At 53.2% G+C, this 20,014-nt stretch overlaps 2 protein-coding genes and 1 long non-coding RNA gene across 3 annotated transcripts in view; all 3 read right to left on the bottom strand.

Annotated features, from left to right (window-relative positions):
• Positions 1–20,014, bottom strand: part of LOC137464210 (zinc finger protein 850-like) — a 711,331-nt gene that overhangs the window by 41,433 nt on the left and 649,884 nt on the right. The window lies entirely within an intron of this gene.
• LOC137464227 (uncharacterized) overlaps positions 1–20,014 on the bottom strand; it is a 433,227-nt gene that overhangs the window by 9,609 nt on the left and 403,604 nt on the right. The gene's annotated exons all lie outside the window — the stretch shown is intronic.
• Positions 7,177–8,960, bottom strand: LOC137464230 (olfactory receptor 14J1-like). Its single transcript, XM_068175528.1, has 2 exons — positions 8,463–8,960; positions 7,177–7,203 (listed from the first exon to the last, which is right to left on the bottom strand). The coding sequence occupies exons 1-2, from the start codon at positions 8,958–8,960 to the stop codon at positions 7,177–7,179; spliced, it is 525 nt and encodes a 174-aa protein (XP_068031629.1).

Here is a 20,014-nt window from a genome sequence, read left to right on the forward strand (position 1 = left end):
TCCCTGCAGGCTGTCGCCATCCCCCGGCTGCCCCACCTCGCTGGCCCCTTCCTTTGCTGACCGCTCTGCCTCCTTCCTGCCCCTGCCTGGCCACACAAAGCCTTGGCCTTGAGACCCAAAGGGTTCATTCCATTTTTACCGTGCCTGTGAACTTCCAGCACAGGAACAAGGCATGCAGGGGCTGCTTTCCCAGCAAGGATGGCTGGAAGACAAGAAGAAGACATCTGGCTCAAGGGTGCAGTGATAGAGAAAACAAGGACTGAACCTGGGAACTTGGGGTGGGTTTTATGGAAATGGGTAAATTGTGATTGGCATTTAGCGACTGTATATGAGCAACACACTGGTAGAATTACATGTCCAGGTGAGGTTAGGAGTTATCCCATGTTAGACCTCAGGCCTGAATAAACGATACCCTCTGAAATAGCAAATGAGTGTTAAGGAGCCTCATTCTGATATTGCAGAGATTTGGTGGCAGCGGGGCCTCACAGAACCAAGGAGTCAGCTGTGACACTGAGGAAACTCATGGAACAAAGGGTCCATGGTGACACAGCGGAACCCCATGGAACCAAAATCAATTTTTGACACTGGGGCCACACTGAACCAATGGTCCATTGTGATACTGCGGATCCAAGGAGACCATTGTGACACTGAGAAACCTCTTGGAACCAAGGGAACATTCTGACACAGCAAGGCCTCATGGAGCCATGGGTCCATTGTGACACTGTGAATCCAAGGAGACCATTGTGACTGAGGAACCTCATGGAACCAAGAGTCCGTTGTTCAACTGTGGGGTCCTGTGGAACCAAGGGGAGCACAGTGACATTGTGGGGCCTCATGAAACAATGGAGACTCTTCTGACACTTTGGACCCACTGGAGCCAAGGGACCATTACAGCATGGCAGGGCCTCGTGGAATCAAGGGGACTACAGTGAACACTGTGGGTGTCCATGGGATGAAGGGGCCATTCTGTCACCGTGGAACCAAGGATGCCATTGTGACACTATGGGGCATCATGGAACCACAGGTCCATTGTGACACAGCAGGGCCTCATGGAACCTTGGAGGCCATTTGGACACTTTGAGGCCTTGTGACACCAAGGAGACATTGTGGCACTCCAGAGCCCTGTGCAGCCAAGGGGACCATAGTGACTCTGTGGGGCTCAGTGAAACCAATGGTCTGTTGTGACACTGCAAGGCCCTATGGCATCATGGAGACCATTGAGACACTCCAGGCTCCATGGATCCAAGGGGCCATTGTGACACTCCAGGCTCCATGGATCCAAGGAGCCATTGTGACACTACAGGCCCCATGGATCCAAGGAGCCATTGTGACACTACAGGCCCCATGGATCCAAGGAGCCATTGTGACACTACAGGCTCCATGGATCCAAGGGGCCATTGTGACACTCCAGGCCCCATGGATCCAAGGAGCCATTGTGACACTCCAGGCTCCATGGATCCAAGGGGCCATTGTGACACTATGGAGTCTTGGCAGGCCAAGGGGCACTTGTCACACTGCGTGGCACCATGGAACCAAGGGGTCCATTGTGACACTTCAGGGCCCCATGGAACTAAGGATCCATGGAACAGTGCAGGACTCCATGGAACCAAAGGTCCACTGTGACATTGCGGGGCCTCATGGAACCCTGGCGGCCATGGTGACACTTTGAGGCCTCGTCAAATCAAGGGGCTCTGCAGGGCCTCATGGAACCAAGGAGACCCTTCTGACATTGTGAGTCCCCATGGAACCAAGGGTCCATTGTGATACTGCAGCACCAAGGAGACCCCTGTGACACTGCAAGGCCTCATGGAAGCAAGGGCTTGGCCTCCCAGGGGCTACCTGACAAGTCCAGCTGATCTTGAAATGTTGAGGGCTGCCTCTCATCAGTCCCTGGAGAACTGGAGCTCTGTGCTTTCCTTCCTATGGAAAAGAACCATCCGTCTTTCCAGGTGCCCACAGCCAAAACTGATACTCCTCCTGAAAAAATTCCCTATATGCAAGGGTTCTCCCAGAGAAAAGCTGGCAGGACAGACACCTCTGGTTGGCCTGGTCTTTGGGTGGTCACCTCTCATCTCAAGGAAGTCCTGAGGAAAGTATTTGAGCAGGTTTGCCTGCTGGAACATCAATGAGTCTCTCATCCTCTAAAAAACTCAGATGCTCTTCTGATCATATGTGTCTTTTCTTTCTCATTGTGTCTTATGCAGGAAATACTATTTTCAGCTAAGAAATATAATTCTTCTCACTCTACCAGTGTTTGCTGGCACAAAACAGCTCGTCTACATATGGATCCAGGTCACCTGTATAAGCACACACAAGAAAGAATCCAGCAGGAATGATTTGTCTCTGCTCCCATCTGTCACATCTCCTCTGGAGCTGGAGGTGCAGCCCCAGCACTCGGGAGGGCTCAGGGGCTCACCAGCTCAGCTCCCACACTGAGAACTTGCAGACCCTGGGCTGTTCTCCTTGGCCCCTGCACGTTCAGCCAGGCTGGGATGGACACTGATGGTTTCTGTGCCAGGCTCTCTGAGCCCAGCCCAGCTCCCTGCAAGCTCTGCCAGCTGCCCTGAGCTCTGTGCAGCACCAAGGGCCTCTCCCCAGCACAGCCCAGCTGGCTCTGGCCCCACAGCTCTGCTCAGCCCAGGCTGCTCTGGCCACTGGCCCCACAGCCTCAGCCCCTGGCCAGGGCACAGCAGCAGCTGCAGCTCAGCCAGGACTCAGCCCCAGCCATGGGGGAAGGGGCTTGGCCAAGGCCAAAGGAGGCTCCCTGGCTGCCCTGCTCCCCTCGGGCTGAGGTGCTGAGAGCTCTGCAGCCCCTGCTGCCATCCCATCTGCCCAGGCCAGCACAAGAGCCCAGCCTTGGGGCCCTCCAGAGCTGCTCCTGCTCCAGGCCCAGGGCCCATCCCAGAGCTGGGGCAGCCACAAAGCTTTGCCCATTTCTGGTCACTGCTGCTCTGATGGGGATGGATCCTTAGCCACTTGGAGGTTGCTGATGAATTTCACTACTCCAGAGGCCTCTTCTTTCTTGAGCCCTTCAGTTCAGGAATTCAGTGAAAAAGGCTCATAACTATTTATTTAAAACTCCCAGACAAGAAATGCAGCTGGGAATAATTGAAGTTTTCAATCCTTCTGAGGTTAATTAGACAGATTTCAGTAGTGTATTTATAGTGAATATACTGTTCTGAAATCTATACAGAGAGAACTGTTTTGTCCTGTTTTCTTTTCCTGTTTTTCCTGTTTGTAGTTTGATATCAGCAATGTCCAATTGATTTTGACCCCCAGCACCTTCTAATGCAGTTTGAATAAATGTGAAAATCAAGACCCTTCATGGCTGACACTTTGTCCCCAACCCCTCCCCACCATTCCATCCTCATCCAACCCCTTGCACTCAGAGCAGCTGAGGAATTGGGTCACATCCAGGGATGTCCCCAAGGCTCAGGACTGGGGCCAGGTCAGTGAAATCTCTTGATTGCTGATCTGGACGAGGCCATCGAGGGCACCCTCAGTCATTTCCAGGTGAGCCCAAGCTGGGTGGGAGTGTGGCTGTGCTGGAGGGCAGGAAGCTCTGCAGAGGGATCTGGACAGGCTGGAGCCATGGGCCCAGGACAATTGGATGAGGTTCACCAAGGCCAAGGGCCGGGTCCTGCCCTGGGCTCACAACCACCCCAAATCCCTGGCCGTGCCCTGCCCCTGATCCCCACAGCCTGTCCTGTTTCCTTCATCCCTGCATTGCCAGGGGCTTTCTGGGACAAGGGAGCTCTGCTCTGGGGATGGAGGGAGGTCCAAGTGCCACCACTGGAGTGGGAACCACAACTCATCAGGTTTGTGACCTTTGGGGGTCAGGAGCTGGTGAGACTCAGAGGCACAGAAAGTTTCTCTTCATGGCCAACAGACCACAGTTGAACAGGACACAATTTAATAACAATCACACTCTTCCCTGAGCTATGTGCAATGTCCCAGCAGTGTCTGATGAGTCCACCATCCACAAGTGATTTCCATATTAAAATTAATTTTAGACAAATATAGTTCTGTGATAGCTAATAAACACAATTAATTTCTTGTATCAGGATGCTCATCCTGGAGTGGGGGCAAAACAGCTCAAACAATTCCTGATTTGCAAAGCTGTCAGTGGTGGATGGAGAAGGGAGGTCAGGCTGCTTTTGGTGTTGAGGAAATGCTGAAACCAGCCTGACTCATTCCATCTCCTCCTGGCCTGGCTGATCTCCCCTCTTTCCCCTTCCACCCATTGCCTTTTGTCTCCCACCAGGCCCCCGGTGAAGAGCCTGGCTCTGTGTTCTCCATCCCCTCCTCGCTGGCACTGCCAGGCTGGGATGAGGAGCCCCTCAGCCTTCCCTGCTCCAGGCTGGACAAGTCCAGCTCCCTCAGCCTCTGCTAACAGCCCGAGGGCTCCAGCCCCACCTTGGAGGCCCTTCCCTAACCCTGCTCCAGCTGCCAGACATCTTTCCTGCCCTGGGGAACCCAACCCAGGCCACAGGGACCTGGATAATCCACATCCTTGATGTCCTGGTCACACAGCCCTGGCCCCTTTTCCCCAGGTCAGGCTCAGGGGGGGATCCTGTGGAACATCCTTTGGTGGGGGCTGTGGCTCCAGGTGGACTGGGGGGATACCAGGGGACAGGGACCCCGCTGGGCATGAACAGCATTGGACTTGTTGGGAGAAACTGTGAGGGGGAGCTGGGGCGGAGTGACCAACCCAGTGACCTCACACAGCCCTCCTGGGATGTCACACAACCCCTCTGTGATGTCACAGCCTGCTCTGAGAGGTCACAGAGGCAGTTTATGTCATAGCTGCTGGATGACCTCACAAAAACCACTCTATGATGTCATGGACCATTCCATCATAGATCACTCATGTGATGTCATAGATCACTCTGTGACCTCATGTTCCAGATGATAAATTGTCTCCACCAGGTGAGCTGACACCTGGAGCTTGGTCTCCAAAACCCCAGGCCTATGGAAACCACACAGTGCCCATTGTGTCAGAAGGGGAACTGGAAGTTCACCAGCCTCAGTGTCCTGCCAGCTCAGCCAGGCCCACTGGAACATTGGGGTCCACGACCACCAGGGACCACCAGAGAGACCCCCAGGACAGAAGAGAGCATGGGTAAAGGGGAGGGGAAATATGTTAATGATTTTGGGGAAATGATTATCAGATGTGTGTTTAGTCCAGGACAATCAGTGAATATGTGTGCAAAATACAGACTATGAACATAAACTTTCCTGCACTCAGCATGCTCGACTTTGGGAGGAGCTATCCCCCGTGCACCCGGCTGAATAAAGAATGCTGCTTCTTAATGCTGCATTGGTGTGAAGGAGTTTTCTGTTTTACCGAATTTTTGGTAACACTCCACTCCCAAGGAAAGCTCTGTCTCCTGCTGCTCACAAACAGAGAAGGGCTGGTGGCAGATGTGGGGGTCGGAGGCTGCCTGGGGCACAGTGACCATGAAATAATCAAGTTTTCAATGTTCTATGAAAGAAGGAGGGGCAGCAACAAAACTTCCACACTGGAATTAGGAAGGGCAGACTTTGGCCTATTTAGGATGCTGATTTGGGAAGTACTGAATCAGGTACTGATTTTTTAATGGGAAACAGCCCTTAAAAACAAAGGGGTCGAGGAAGGAGGGACACATTTCCAGAAAGTAATCTTAAGGGGGAAGGAGCAGCCTGTCCCAGTGTGGCCAAAGATGAGCCGGTGAGGAAAATGACTGCCCTGGCTGCCCATGGAGCTTTTGTGGGAACTCAAGGGAAAAAAGGACCAGCAACTCAGGAAGTGTTTAAGGCCATGCAGAAAGAGAAGTTGTTAGGCCATGCAGAAAGAGAAGTTGAGAGGTGAAATCTCAATTAGAACTTAACATGGCAGCTTCTGTAAAAAGAATAAAACATGTTCTTATAAAAGATATATAACAAAAGGTAGGATAAGGAGAACCTCTACTCTTTACTGGATGCAGTGGAGAATATAGGAACTAAAGATAAGGAAAAGGCCAAGCTACTTAACACCTTGTTTGTATCAATTTTCAATATTAGGACAGGTTGTCCTCAGGACAAGAGTTCTCCTGGGCTGACAGGTGGGCACAGGGAGCAGAGCAGTCCCTAATCCAGGAGGAAGCAGCTGGGGACCTGCTGAGCCACTCAGATACTCACAGGTGTATGGGATCAGATGGGATCCATCCTAGGGGGATGAGGGAGCTGGTGGATGAGCTCCTCAAGCTGCTCTCCATCATTTACCATCAGTCCTGGCTCACCAGGGAGGTCCCAGAGCACTGGAGGTGCCAGTGTGAGCCCATCCCCAAGAAGGGCTGGGAGGAGGATCTGGGGAACTCCAGGCCTGTCAGCCTGACCTCGGTGCCCGGCAAGGTTCTGGAACAGATCACCCTGAGTGCCATCACAGGGCACCCACAGGATGGCCCAGGGATCAGAGCCAGCCAGTGTGAATTTAAGAGGGGCAGGTCCCGCCTGACCAACCTGTTCTCCTTTTATAACCAGGTGACCCAGCTGTGGATGTGGAAAGGCTGCGGATGTGTCCATCTGGACTTCAGCAAAGCCTTTGACACTGTCTCTGACAGCATTTCCTGGAAAAGCTGCACCCACAGCTTGGGCAGGTTCCTCCTCGCTGGGAGATTGAAGAGCTGGCTGGAGGCTGGGCCCAGAGAGCGGTGGAGATGGTGCTGCATCCAGCTGGTGTCCAGTCCCTGATGCTGTCCCCCAGGGATCTGTGTTGGGCCCAGTCCTGTTTAACATCTTCACTGATGATCTGGGTGAGGGGATCGAGCCCACCATCACCAAATGTGCAGATGACACCAAGCTGGGGGTGAGTGTGGATCTGCTGGAGGGCAGGACAAGAAGACACAGCCTTGAGCTGCACCAGGGGAGGTTTAGGCTGGACAACAGGAGGAAGTTCTTCACAGAAAGGGTGAGTGGGCATTGGAATGGGCAGGCCAGGGGGGAGGTGGCACAGTCACTGTCCCCCTCCAGTGGCACTTAGTGGCATGGTCTGGGTGACAAGGCAGTTTTAGGGCATTGGTTGGACTTGATGATCCCAAAGGTCTTTTCCAGCCTATTTGATTCTGTCATTCTGTGATGACTGGGACACTCTGGGGCCATTGTGACACTGCAGGGCCTCGTGGAACAAAGAGGACCATGGTGACCCTGTGCAGCCCCCTAGAACCAGGGCTCCATTGTGGTGCTCTGGGGCCAAATGGAACCAGGGAGTCAGCCGTGACACTGGGTCCTCGTGGAACCACAGAGGCCATTGTGACACTGCGGGGCCTCCTGGAACCGAGGGGTTTCACCATTTTGACATTGCAAAACCAAGGAGAGCATTGGGAGAGTCCAGGGCCCAGTGGAACCAAGGGGCCGTTCTGACACTGCGGGGCCTCATGGAACCAAGGGGACATTGTGACACTGCAGGACCTTGTGGAACCAAGGGGCCACTGTGACACTCTGGGGCCTCAAGGAATCTGGAAGGCTGTTGTGACACTGTGTGGCCTCGTGGAAACAAGAAGTCCATTGTGACACTGAGGGGACTTGTGGAACCACAGAGAGCATTGTGACAGTGTGGGACCTCATGTAACCATGGGGCCTTTGTGACACCCTGGGGCCCCATGGAACCATGGGGCCACTGTGAAACTGCGGCACCAAGGAGAACATTGTGACACTGTGAAGCCCCATGGAACCAAGGAGTCCATTGTCACATTTTGGGGCCCCGTGGAACCAAGGAGACCATTGTGACAGTGCAGGGCCTGGTGTAACCCAAGGGACATTGTGACACTGAGGGGCCCCTTGGAACCAAGGACATCTTTGCAGATGACTCCAAGCTGGATGTGAGTGTTGCTCTGCTGGAGAGTAGGAGGGGTCAGCAGAGAGACCTGGAAGGCTGGATCTAGGGGCCAGATCCAACAAGGTGAGGTTCAGCAATTCCAAGTGCCGGGTCCTGCACTTTGGCCAAAACAACCTCTGCAGCACTACAGGCTGGGGACAGCAGCCAGGCAGAAAGGGACCTGCAGGGAACAGTGTGGCCAGCAGGACGAGAGCTGCTGTGCCAGCACTGATCTGCCCCCAGCTCTGCACACAGACATTGCTTCTACAGCTCCAGAGAAGGCAACAAAAGGGCATCTCTGCAGAAACCTCTGCTGGGAGATCCTTTAGTTCCTTTAAAGCCACCAAGAGCACAGCCCCTCATTGACACAGTCTGTGGCCACAGGGAAGGTGGAGGGAAACAAAATGAGAAATGGCACAAACAATAAAATTTATTTGTGGACAACATTAAAATGTAAAACAAGGAAAAAGAACCTCCAAAAGGAAACCAAAAGGAAGTACCAAAGATTACTTTTATTGCAAGTCATTTGGCCAGGAGTTTAATGTCCCGGAAAGCATCCAGTCATCAGTGTCCACACTGCAGCCTTGAGCTCCTGGTTCTTCAGGCTGTAGATGAGGGGGTTCAGGGCTGGAGGCACCACCGAGTACAGAACAGACAGTGACAGATCCAGGGATGGGGAGGACATGGAGGGGGGCTTCAGGTAGGAAAATACACCAGTGCTGAGGAACAAGGAGACCACGGCCAGGTGAGGGAGGCAGGTGGAAAAGGCTTTGTGCCGTCCCTGCTCAGAGGGGATCCTCAGCACGGCCCTGAAGATCTGCACATAGGAGAAAACAATGAACACAAAACAGCCAAATGCTAAACAGGCACTAACAGCAATGAGCCCAAGTTCCCTGAGGTGGGATTTGGAGCAGGAGAGCTTGAGGATGTGTGGGATTTCACAGAAGAACTGGCCCAGGGCATTGCCATGGCACAGGGGCAGGGAAAATGTATTGGCCGTGTGCAGCAGAGCATTGAGAAAGCCACTGGCCCAGGCAGCTGCTGCCATGTGGGCACAAGCCCTGCTGCCCAGGAGGGTACCGTAGTGCAGGGGTTTGCAGATGGACACGTAGTGGTTGTAGCACATGATGGTCAGGAGGGAAAGCTCTGCTCCAAGGAAGAAGATAAGCAGAAAAACCTGTGCAGCACATCCTGTGTAGGAGATGGTGCTGGTGTCCCAGAGGGAATTGTGCATGGCTTTGGGGACAGTGGTGCAGATGGAGCCCAGGTCGCTGAGGGCCAGGTTGAGCAGGAAGAAGAACATGGGCGTGTGCAGGTGGTGGCCGCAGGCTACGGCGCTGATGATGAGGTCGTTGCCCAGGAGGGCAGCCAGGGAGATGCCCAGGAAGAGGCAGAAGTGCAGGAGCTGCAGCTGCCGCGTGTCTGCCAGTGCCAGCAGGAGGAAGTGGCTGATGGAGCTGCTGTTGGACGTTTCTTCACTCTGGGAATCGTGGACTATTGAAAGAAGATATTGACAAGACGGGAAAGATTTCAGTGTGTCATTCCTATGTTTTTTTATTAGGAATCCCCCCAAAAATACTTCTCCTTGTTGGCTGAACTTTGCTCAGCCTTTTTTCGCTGAGGTCCGGTTTGTGCTGCTGCCTCATCTTCGACCCTGCTCTCAGCCTGAACACTGGGGAGCCCTTAGGGAAAACAGGGCTCGCTGTGCCCCAGTGCAGTCAGACCTGCGGGTCCCACACAGGAGCCCTTTGCTCATTTCAGCTTCCTCTGTTTCAGGGTGATCAAACTTCCAACGTGTTTGAACAATAAAGCGGCCTTTTTGAAGACTTCAGTTTCATTGTCAGCATCTCTAAATTCTTCTACCTTTCCCTGTGCAGCTGGAAATGGAGGGATACCAAGGGTTGGTCTGGCTCTCTGCTTTTTTTGTCAGTGCTACCCAGAGTGCTTTTGTCACAGGAAACTCAGACTTTTTGTCACAGGCATCATGATTAGCAGATTTTGAAATGCTCTCAAGTCCCTGAGCACTAAGTCACGGAGAATTAAAGCCACACAGGCCACATCTGCAGTGCTCAAACACAGCCCTGTTGCTGCTGCTGCTGCTGCTGAAATAGAATCAACTGACAGAGGCCATCACAGAAATTGCCTCTGGAGTGTCAAATACAATAAAAAATTCCACCAGGAGAAAGAGAAACCAGAACTTCTCGACACACTTCATTGTTTCTTCTGAGCAGCAGCAGAAAATGGAGATGCCCAGAGATATTTCCAGCTGCTGTTGATCCCAGTGGAGCCCAGCCTGCTGCCCTGTCCCAGCTTTCCCACCCTCCAGCAGACGCCCTGGTTCCCTGCAGGTGCCGTGGGATGGCACTCAGGAGGATCTGCTCCAAGGCCTTCCCCTGGAGCACGCTCAGGCTGCCAAGCCTATGGATCCTGGATCATCCTTCCCACCGAGCCTTCCTGTGCACGGCTGTTCCATTTGCACCTTTGCGCTCAGCTCGGACTTCTCCACTTCACCAGGAGTGCTGGGAAAGGATGGAGAGCAGCCTGGCAAGCTCTTTCTGCAGCTCTCCATTTACCCTCGGGGAGGGAGAACATTCCACAGGAAAGCAACTGGTGCCACAAGGAGCGGGTGGCCTCAGGCACCTTTGGGGATGGAACAAGGCCTTGGTTTGACATAAGTAAGCACAAGCAATTCACATGAGTAAACAAGTAATTAGCACAGACATGCCTCAGTACTTAGCACCAGTTAGCATAACAAAAACCTGGCAGGCCTAACTTGACATGAGAGTGACCTGACAAAAAGCTTTAGACAGTCTACCAGAAGAACTAAGGGCAAGTGTGGAATCAGCCCTGTGCAGGGAAGCCCTGAGGAAGACTTTGTGCTGCTTTGGGGCATCGAGACCGCTCCTGGCCAGGGCCTGGACATCAGCTTCAAGTATGGGAATCTGACACAATGTATTTCCAACCGCCTGCCTATGGAATCACCTCAGCAGTGTGAAGATGGATGGTGATTTTGATACAAATCCTACATCAACCCACTGAAATTTATACATGGTGGAGAAACATTTCAGTGGGTGCAGACCCTTGCCCTCCTGCCAGGTCAATAAAAGGGCTTTTGGCTGACAATGCATTTGTCTGCCGATTTGTTTGAATGAGGGAGACCCCTCAGGCCTGCTGTATCCTGAGGGAACACCGTTGGCCTTGGCCTGTAGGCACCTGCACAAGCTTAAAATCAGCTGCCTCAGCTTCTAGGACCTCTCTTGGCCAGCATCCTGACGTGGATGCAGGACTGCTGTGAGGCACTGCTGGGACCCAGCGGGACAGGACCGGCTGTCTCGTGTCCACGTAGCACCCCTCACACAGCCAGGGCCATCCCAAAACCAGACAAACACTCATGTGTCAGCACAGGGGAGCAAGGAGCACTGGGCTCTTCTCAGGGTATCTCAGCTGGGCTCGCTCCACAACACACCCCCACTTTCAGGCCTGCTGATGCCCAGCTGCCAGAAATGCCTACCTTGTTCTCTCCAGGGTGCACAGGGAGAGCCAATGAGCAGGACGCCTTGGGAGGCAAACCTTCCCAGCCTTTTCTGAGGCCAGGGACACACCAAGATCAGCCAAGACTCTCCACGCTGCCTGGCCCACCCAGCCCAGCTCTGTGCTGGCCCTGGGCCACAGCAGCTTCCACCAAGCAAGAGCCACATGCACATTGCCAAGAGTTGAAACACAGCAGACAGGGAAGATGTGAAAAGTGTGTGTGTAAAGGCCTTTTAATTCACAGCTCTCAGAGAGAGCTCTGGGGCTCACGGCTGGACAGAGATGCTCCTGCTCACGCCTCTGTCCAAAGGGGGGAACACACCCTGCTGCAGGTGCTTGGGTTGGTCTCCACAGGTCCAGGCGGATGCCAAACCCGCTCTTCACAGCCTTCTCCCTTGCCCTGCCCCTCTGCCAAGTGCAACGGGCCTCAGGCAGTGAAAGGACCACAGAGAGCCAAAGGGGGACCATTGCACCTGCCTCGCTGTGAGCTCCCTGGGAAGCACTTTCCTTGAGAAGCAAGCCCCTTTCCTCCAAAGGCATTTCCCCAAATGTGTAGCTGTCCTGGGGAACATCAACACACTCTCAAGAAAAGCTGGCAAGGCTGAATGACTTCAGGTCCTTTCAGGACAGGCAGTCCGGCTGTAGCTCATATTCTCCAAAGTGTGTTTCCAGGTGGAGGTTCAGAGGGGCAGCCCCAGGCCCTCTACAAACACAAGCTGCCTGCTGCCTCTTCACCTGCCTCAACTCCTTCCTGCGGTCACGGCAGCAAAACCAGGCTGTTCCAGCCAGAGCCCAGAGCCCTGTTCCCACAGGACGCTCTTGCCAGCACCTTCCAGGACTCTCCGCTGTGCATGCAGCACTTTTCATGCCAGCTCTCAATAGTGGGATTTGAGGGGCAGCAAGGACAAATGTCACAAACCTGTGTGACACTCCAGATCCTCATGGAACCAGGGGGCCAGTGTGACACTGTGGGAAGTTGTGGAACCAAGGGGATCACTGTGGCACTGTTGGGGCCCATGGAACCAAGGGGCCAGTGTGACACTGTGGGGCCTCATGGAAACAAGAGGCCATTGTGAGCCTGCAGGGCTGTAACACCCCAGAACACTGAAATGCTGGGGGTCACCAAAGGTTCCTTCATTCGAGTTTGTTGTACAGGAGAAACACCAACCAGATATTCTCACCATGGCCAGATGAAAGAGTTTTCTTGGTAGTAAGGGACCCAGCTCTTTAGTGAATGGCCGACACAGGGATGGAACCCACAACCTCAGTGATACCAGCACCATGCTCTAACCAATGGAGCTAAGAGATCAAATTAACACAAAATTTTACTGACAAAATATAGACAATCAAGGAACTTGAGCAAAGGGTTTCATACAACATCCACTTCAGCATAAAACTCTTACCATAGCATTACTTTGTTAACTTAGCCCACTTTACCTAAAAACCTTTAACCCTTACAATGATAAGTTACCCAAAAATGTTCCAGGTAAGCAGGATTAGAAGGAGAAGAAATAGAGAACAACAGAAAGACAGAAGATCTATAGAAAGACACACACAGAGGCACCACCTGCTCAGGTTCCAGCATCATTAACAGAGGAACCCCAGGAGAAGGCAGGATCCAGACCATGGGCTGGCCTCGTGCTCTGGCTTTTAAACCCCTGGGCCTTCATGGGCCCGCCCCTGGGGTGGGACTGCCAGTTGCTTGTCCAATCAGAGCCAGGGAAGGCACCAGCTTCTGGTGTGTGATTGATTGACAGCTTGGCCAATCAGAGCTGGGGTAGCCCTTCCTGGTGTGTGATTGATTGACAGCTCGGCCAATCAGAGCTGGGGTAGCACTGCCCCTGCTGTGTGATTGACAGCTCTGCCAGTCCAGGGCTGGGGGCGGGGCTCTGTCCCACCACAAACCAAGGCCTGACCCGCTCCTGGTCCCACACGGGCATTCCGAGCACCCCAAGGTGTCTCGGGACATCGATCTCATCCAGCCTCTGACAGTAACCACATGGTGACACTACGGAACCTCATGGAGCCATGGGTCAGTTGTAACAACGCAAGTCCAAGGACACCATGGTGACACTGGGGAACCTCATGGAGCCATGGGTCAGTTGTGACAATGTGGGTCCAAGGACACCGTGGTGATGCTATGGAATCTCATGGAGCCATGGGTCAGTTGTGACAATGCAGGCCCCAAGGACACCATGGTGGCACAATGGAACCTCATGGAACTAAGGGGCCACTGTGACACTGTGCTGCCTCATGGAATCAAGGAGACCATTGTGAACACGGGGGCCCCAAGGAACCAAGGGTCCATGGTGACCTTGTGGAGCCCGCAGTGTCACAGAGGAGCCGTTGTGACACAGCGAGGGCGCATGGAGCCCAGGAGCCATTGTGACACATCAGGGCTTTGTGAACCATGAAGCCATTGTGACATTGCAAGGCCCCATGGAAGCACAGGGCCATTGTGACACTGCAGAAGCAAGGGGAACATTGTGACACTCCAGGGCCTCATGGAACCAAGCAGACCATTGTGACACTGTGGAGTCCCACGAAACCAAGGGAACACGGAACAGGTCTGGCTGGCTGGGGCTCCTGGGGACCACCTGAGAGGTCCAGCAGACCTTGGCATGTTGATGGCTGCTTCTCACCTGCCCTGAAGCACTGGGGCCCTGGGCTTTCCTTCCTATGGGAGAGAACTGTCCTTCTTCTCCAGTGACCTTGGGCCAAAACCAGGATTCCTCCTCCAAATTTCCTTATATGCAAAGATTGTTCCCAGATAAAATCTGCCAGGAGAAACAGGTCTGGCTGCCCTGGCCACCCAGGGGCAACCTCTCATCTGCCTTTGAAACACTGGGACCATGTACTTTTCTTTCTTATGGGAAAAAAACATCCATCTCGACCAGGCACCCATGGCCAAAATGGGGCATCTGCCTCCAGAATTCCCTATATCCAAGGATAGCTCCCAGACAAAAGCTGCCAGGGGAGGCAAGTCTGGCTGGCCTTGGTTTCCTGAGGGGTGGCACTCATGTCCCTCTGAAACACTGGGTCTCTGTGCTTTCCTTCCTCATAAAAAGAACTCATCTTCCTGTCCAGGCACCCATGGCCAAAACTGAGATTCCACTTCCAAAATGCCCTGTGTCCAAGGATAGCCCCTAGAGGAAAGGTGCCAGGAGAGACAGGTCTGGCTGGCTTGGCCTAAGGATGGCCACCTCTCATCTTCTTCCAGAACACTTGCATTTTGTGCTTTTCTTTCCCATAGGAAAAAAACATCCATCCTGACCAGGCGCCCATGGCCAAAATTATGATCCCACCTCCAAAACTCCGTACATCCAAGGATTGCTCCCAAGTGAAAGCTCCCAGGACAGACAGGTCTGGGTGTCCTTGGCCTCTTGGGAGCTGCCTCTCACATGCCTCGAAATACTGGGGTTTGATGTTTTCCTTCCTATGGAAAAGAACCGTCCTTCTTCTCAAGGTGTCCATGGTCAAAATGGAGATTCCTCCTCCCAAATTCCATATATCCAAGGAACCCTCCATGACAAAAGCTGCCAGGACAAACAGGTCTGGCTGGCTTGGCCTCCCAGGAGCCACCTCTCTCCTCTTCTGCCTTTGAAACACTTGGGCTCTGTGCTTTCCTTCTTATGGAAAAGAACTGTCCTTCTTATCTCTGCAGAAATGGCTGAAATTGGGGTTCCAGCTCCCAAATTCCCTATATCCAAGGGTTGCTTTCAGACAAAAGCTACCAGGACAAAGGGGTCTGGCTGGCCTAGGCCTCTGGTGGCCACCTTTCATCTGCCCCTGAAACACCAGTGTTCTGTGCTTTCCTTCCTATGGAAAAGAATTGTGCTTCTCCTCCCCCAGGTGTCCATGTCTGAAATTGGGATGCCACTTCTAAAATTCCCTATATCCAAAGGTTGTTCCCAGCCAAAATCTGCCAGTACCGCCAAGTCTGGCTAGCCTTGGCCTCCGGTGGCTGCCCCTGCCACACTGGGGCTCGGTTCTTTCCTTCCCATGGAGATCACTGTGACACGGTGGGGACCTCATGGAAGCACGGGGATCATTGTGGCACCACTGGAGCCCATGGAACCAAGGGGCCATGGTGACACAGCGGGGCTTCATGGACCCAGAGACTATTATGACTCTGTGGGGCCTGATGGAACCATGGAGGCCATTCTGACCCTTCAGGGCCTCGTGTCACCAAGGGGGCATTGTGACACCTCAGGGCCTCATGGAAGCAAGGGACCATTGGGACACTGTGGGGCCCCATGGAACCGAGGGAACATGGAACAGGTCTGGCTGGCTTGGCCTCCCAGGGGCCACCTGACAGGTCTGGCTGATGTTGGAATGCCAAGGGCTGCCTCTCATCAGCTCCTGGAGCACTGGGGCTCTGTGCTTTCCTTGCTAAGGGAAAGAACTGTCCCTCTTTTCAGATGCCCATTGCCAAAATTGGTAAGCTCCCTAAAAAATTTCCTCCATGCAAAGGTATGTCTCAGAAAAACCTGCGAACTCTGGCTGGCCTTGGCCTCCAGTGGTCACCTCTCATCTGCCTCTGAAACAGAGGGCTCTGTTCCTTATTTCCTATGGATAAAAAACAGCCTTCTTGCCAAAGATCATGGCAAAAATTAGAATTTGGCCTCCCAAATTGTGTATATCCAAGGGTTGCTCCCAGACAAAAGTAGCCAGGACAGACAGGTCAGGTTGGCTCTATGCTCTGGTAATTTTCTTAGACTATGAGCTGAATGTTTTCATTTGAAAACACCCTGGAGAGTACCCAGAGATCTCCCAAGCTGGGATTTTTGAGGTCTTGGGCACATGACAACTACATATGGACAAAGGAGCTCTGTGCTCTGTGCTGTTGTGGTAGTTTTGCATCATGGAAGTGATGTCCTGAGAGAAGCTGCTAGCAGTTTCCTCGGTGTCTGACAAAAAAACAATCAGTAATTAGCTTTGAGAGCTGACAATCTGTTAAACCACTAAGGAAACTGCACACGCCTCTGTGAAGACACAAGTTAAAGATGGAGAAGCCTGGCTGGGTCTGTTTCCCTTCTGGCCAGCAAAGAGGTGACCAGGCCGGCCCAGCCCCGTCTCAGCCAGGCCAGGCCGGGCGGCTCCTGCCGTGGGGCCGGGCCCCTTCCCAGGGAGCCGCCAGGCCCCATCGGCTGCCGGGCAGGGCAGGGGAGGCCGCGGGGCCGAGGCCGGGCCGGGCCGTGGATGCGGTTGCTGACATCTGGCCGCTACCGAGCCCTGCCCCGCCGCCAGCCCGGGCCCGGCCAGGATCCGCCGGGCCCCAGGAGCAGCCCCGGGCCGGGCCGGCTCGGCCAAGGTTCTGCCGCCCTTGGGGTTCGCCCGCAACCAGCGGGCAGGGGGAGGAGAAGCCATGGGCCCCGGCCGTGCTGCTGCTGTGCTCTGGCCTGGCTGCTGAGATCCTGGCCCTGCCCCAGCGCAGCCCAGCCTGACACAGCCCCAGCACAGCCGCTGCAGGAACCTCCATGGTAAAACAGCTCCGGCCGCAAGTACCGAGCCCGGCCAGGGTCACGGAACCATCTGCAGGCCCCGGCTGAGATATTGACTCTTCCAGTGCTTCCATCCTCCCTCAAGTGAGAGAAAAGGACAACGTGCAGGCACACAGAGAAGCAACATGAAGACACCGAGGTCAGTGAAGAGGAAGTTGAGGCCCAGATGGGAGGGATGAGGAGATGCCTTGATCTTGGGGCTGAAATCCTCTGGTAACGCTATGGAGAAGGATGTAATTGATACATCAGACTCTCTTTTTCCCTATAACACATTGAAAAGAATTGGGAGATGACTTGTTCAGCAAAGGTCTCCATGCTAATGTAAGGAAATGTTGAAGTAGCTGTGATCCCATGAGAAGTTTGAACAATGAAAGACAGCAGAGTGATGAGACCCTATGCCCCCAGGGAGAGAAGAAGAAGACCTCTGTTTCCAGAGATGAAGATGATTTCAGAAATAGATGAAGAAAACTTTGCTCTTGAACAGCTCATCTTTAAACTAATATCCCATAAGCTGGCATGGCCGATAAACACAGCTGTGGGAGAAGATGTGAAAAAATGGGAGGGACTTCACAATTACACATTTTTCTGAGCAGCTGCAATTAGTGGAAATTAAAAGCCATGAGACAACTGTTTTCTTGTGGAGAAGTCTCCATATAATAACAAGAGGAACTTCTCTCCCTGAGTGAAGTGAAGAAAAACTTTTCTAGAGGTGGTAAACAAACAGAGGATTTTATGTTTTGTCTCTTTACATTGTCAGGTTGTGTGGAGAGGGGAAGTGTTTGGAAAGTTTTGTTCTGATTCTTATAACTCTTTCTTTTAGTTACTGTTAATAAAGTTTTCTTTATACACTTTTAAAGTTTTGAGCCTATTTTCCCTTTCTCCTAATCTTATCTCAGAGCAGGAAATGACTAAGTATATTCTAGTGAGTGCCCTGGTAATTAGCCAGCACTGAACCCACCACAAATATTAATGCATTGGCTGAGAAATCTCAAAATGGTGAACCAAAATCACTACAGAAGCCTTCCAGATGAAATGCATTAGAGCAGAGGGAAATAAAGGCAGAGCCATGGTTTGTCAGGATTTGTTTGATCGTATTGAGCCCCATGGTGCATTTGGAGCTGAGCCCTTGAACCTCAGGGCCTGAGAGGAGATTGCACAAACCTTTGCAGGAGTCAAAGTCAGAAGAAAACCACAAAATGTCTCAAAGCATTAATGGGTCGCACTGAGGTCCATCCCCAACACAGGCTCCTCATGGACTCCTTGGAGGAGAGAATTGGAAGCCAGGATGGCACAAAAACCTCTCAGAGACTCAAATTGCACAAAAACCTCCCAGTATGGAAAGGAAAATCCAAAGTAGCAGAAAAAAGTTGAGTATCTCAAAGCATTAATGAGCCCCACTGAGTGTCAGCACAAAGCTCTCAAGGGACTCGTTAAAGCAGATAATTGGGGCCATTATTGCACAAACCTCTCACAGAGTCTGGATCAAAAGGGAAACACCAAGAACCTTAAAAGAACTGAAGTACCTTGAAGCGTTAATGAGCCCCACTGAGTGTTGTTCCTGACAAAGCCTCTCCAGGGACTAATTACAGCAGATAATTGGGGCCATGATTGCACAAAGCTCTCAGAGACTCCAAGGCAAAAGCCAAAGCCAAAGTGCTTTGAAAAACCTGCAGTCCCTGGGAGCATGAAGAGACCCCCAGGGCCGTTCCTGAGCAAGGCTCCCCAGGGACTCCTTCCAGCAGATCCTTGAGGCCACTGGGATGTGGGCTAGGGGGGGATGCTGAGGGCAGGACAAGGGGGTGACAGTGCCCAGCCTGGCTGGGGCTGTGCCAGGAGGCCCCAGTGCCTCAGGACAAGGTGTCTCCTGACAGCCCTTGGTGGCACAGACCCTGCTGTGCCCCAGGGCACCAAGACTTGGCTTCTCTTTGTCCCCACCTGTCATCAGTGCCTCCAGTTCTCTGCTCTGCCTGGGGCCTGGGGACACTTTCTCAGTCGTGTCCCTCAGTGGGACCCATTAAAAGTCAAAGAAACTTTGGAGTTGGATTCTGACTTGGAGTTCTGGAGAGGTTTCTGCAGCTCCCTCTCAGGGCCTGATGTTCAGGGCCTGAGCACAAAGCCCCAGAGGGTCATTAAAGTCCTTGTGCTGTGTCTGTGCTGCTGAGCTGGGCCGGGCTCCTGGCCCAGAGGGTGATCCTGGTAACCAAGGAGAGCTTCAAAAGCACATTTCCCTGGATGAGCAGCTCTTCTCCCAGCCCAGCAGGGCTGGGGCACTGCCTGCAGCCAGCCCAGGCACAGCACAGAGGCACAGAGAGCTTCCATCAGTCAGGGCTGGGAAGGTGCTGAGAAGTGCCTGGGGCAGAATCAGTGGCAGCCCTTGGCACAGGAACCTCTGGCTGCAGGACAATGCAGCTGCAGCTCCTGGAGTGATCTCCTACAGCTGGAACATCCCAATGCCCACAGACCCTGTGAGTACATTCTCTGATCATCTCTTGTGCAGAGCAGGCAGGGGTGCCCAGGGCTGTCCTGCAGAGCAGGGTCCTGCAGCCCAGGGCGCTGTGCTGGGCCAGGGACTCTGCTGCCTGCCAGGGACAGCTCTCAGCCGGCCCGGGGAGCTGCTCTCAGCGCTGGGGGACAAGATGTGGTTGAAAGGAGACAGCTGGTAGGGCTTGGACGTGTTCTCCATGTGTGTTGAGGATGCTGCATTGTTCAGGACTGCTTCCAGCATGGCATTTAACTGCAGAACATTTCCAAGCAGATTATACATGGAGCACAGCAAGTCATGGGCTGCAAAAAAAGGAAAATCCTTCAGTTTTAGTCTACTGATCTGTGTTGCCTGTATGGGAAATTGCACATAGGTATTAATCTCTCACGTTGAGCAAAATTTAAAAAATTGTCTCATATCTGAATAAACCAGGCAGTTACAGGAATCAGCACAAGGTCTATTAGAGGCAGCGTCAGTGTCACTTCTCCAGCCTCCTCAGGGTTGCTTTGGTGTTGCCATCAGAGCCTCCAGAGCCAGAGCTGCCCCTGGGCAGTGCCTGAGCTGGGGGGGTCTGCAGGGCAGAGCTGAGCCCCCAGGGCTGGGCTGGGCTCTGGCAGCCCTGGCAGGGCCCAGCCCTGGGCACAGGGAAGCAGCTGCTGGCAG

Source organism: Anomalospiza imberbis, chromosome 39 (genome assembly GCF_031753505.1).
Source record: "Anomalospiza imberbis isolate Cuckoo-Finch-1a 21T00152 chromosome 39, ASM3175350v1, whole genome shotgun sequence".
Taxonomy (NCBI): Eukaryota; Metazoa; Chordata; class Aves; order Passeriformes; family Viduidae; genus Anomalospiza; species Anomalospiza imberbis.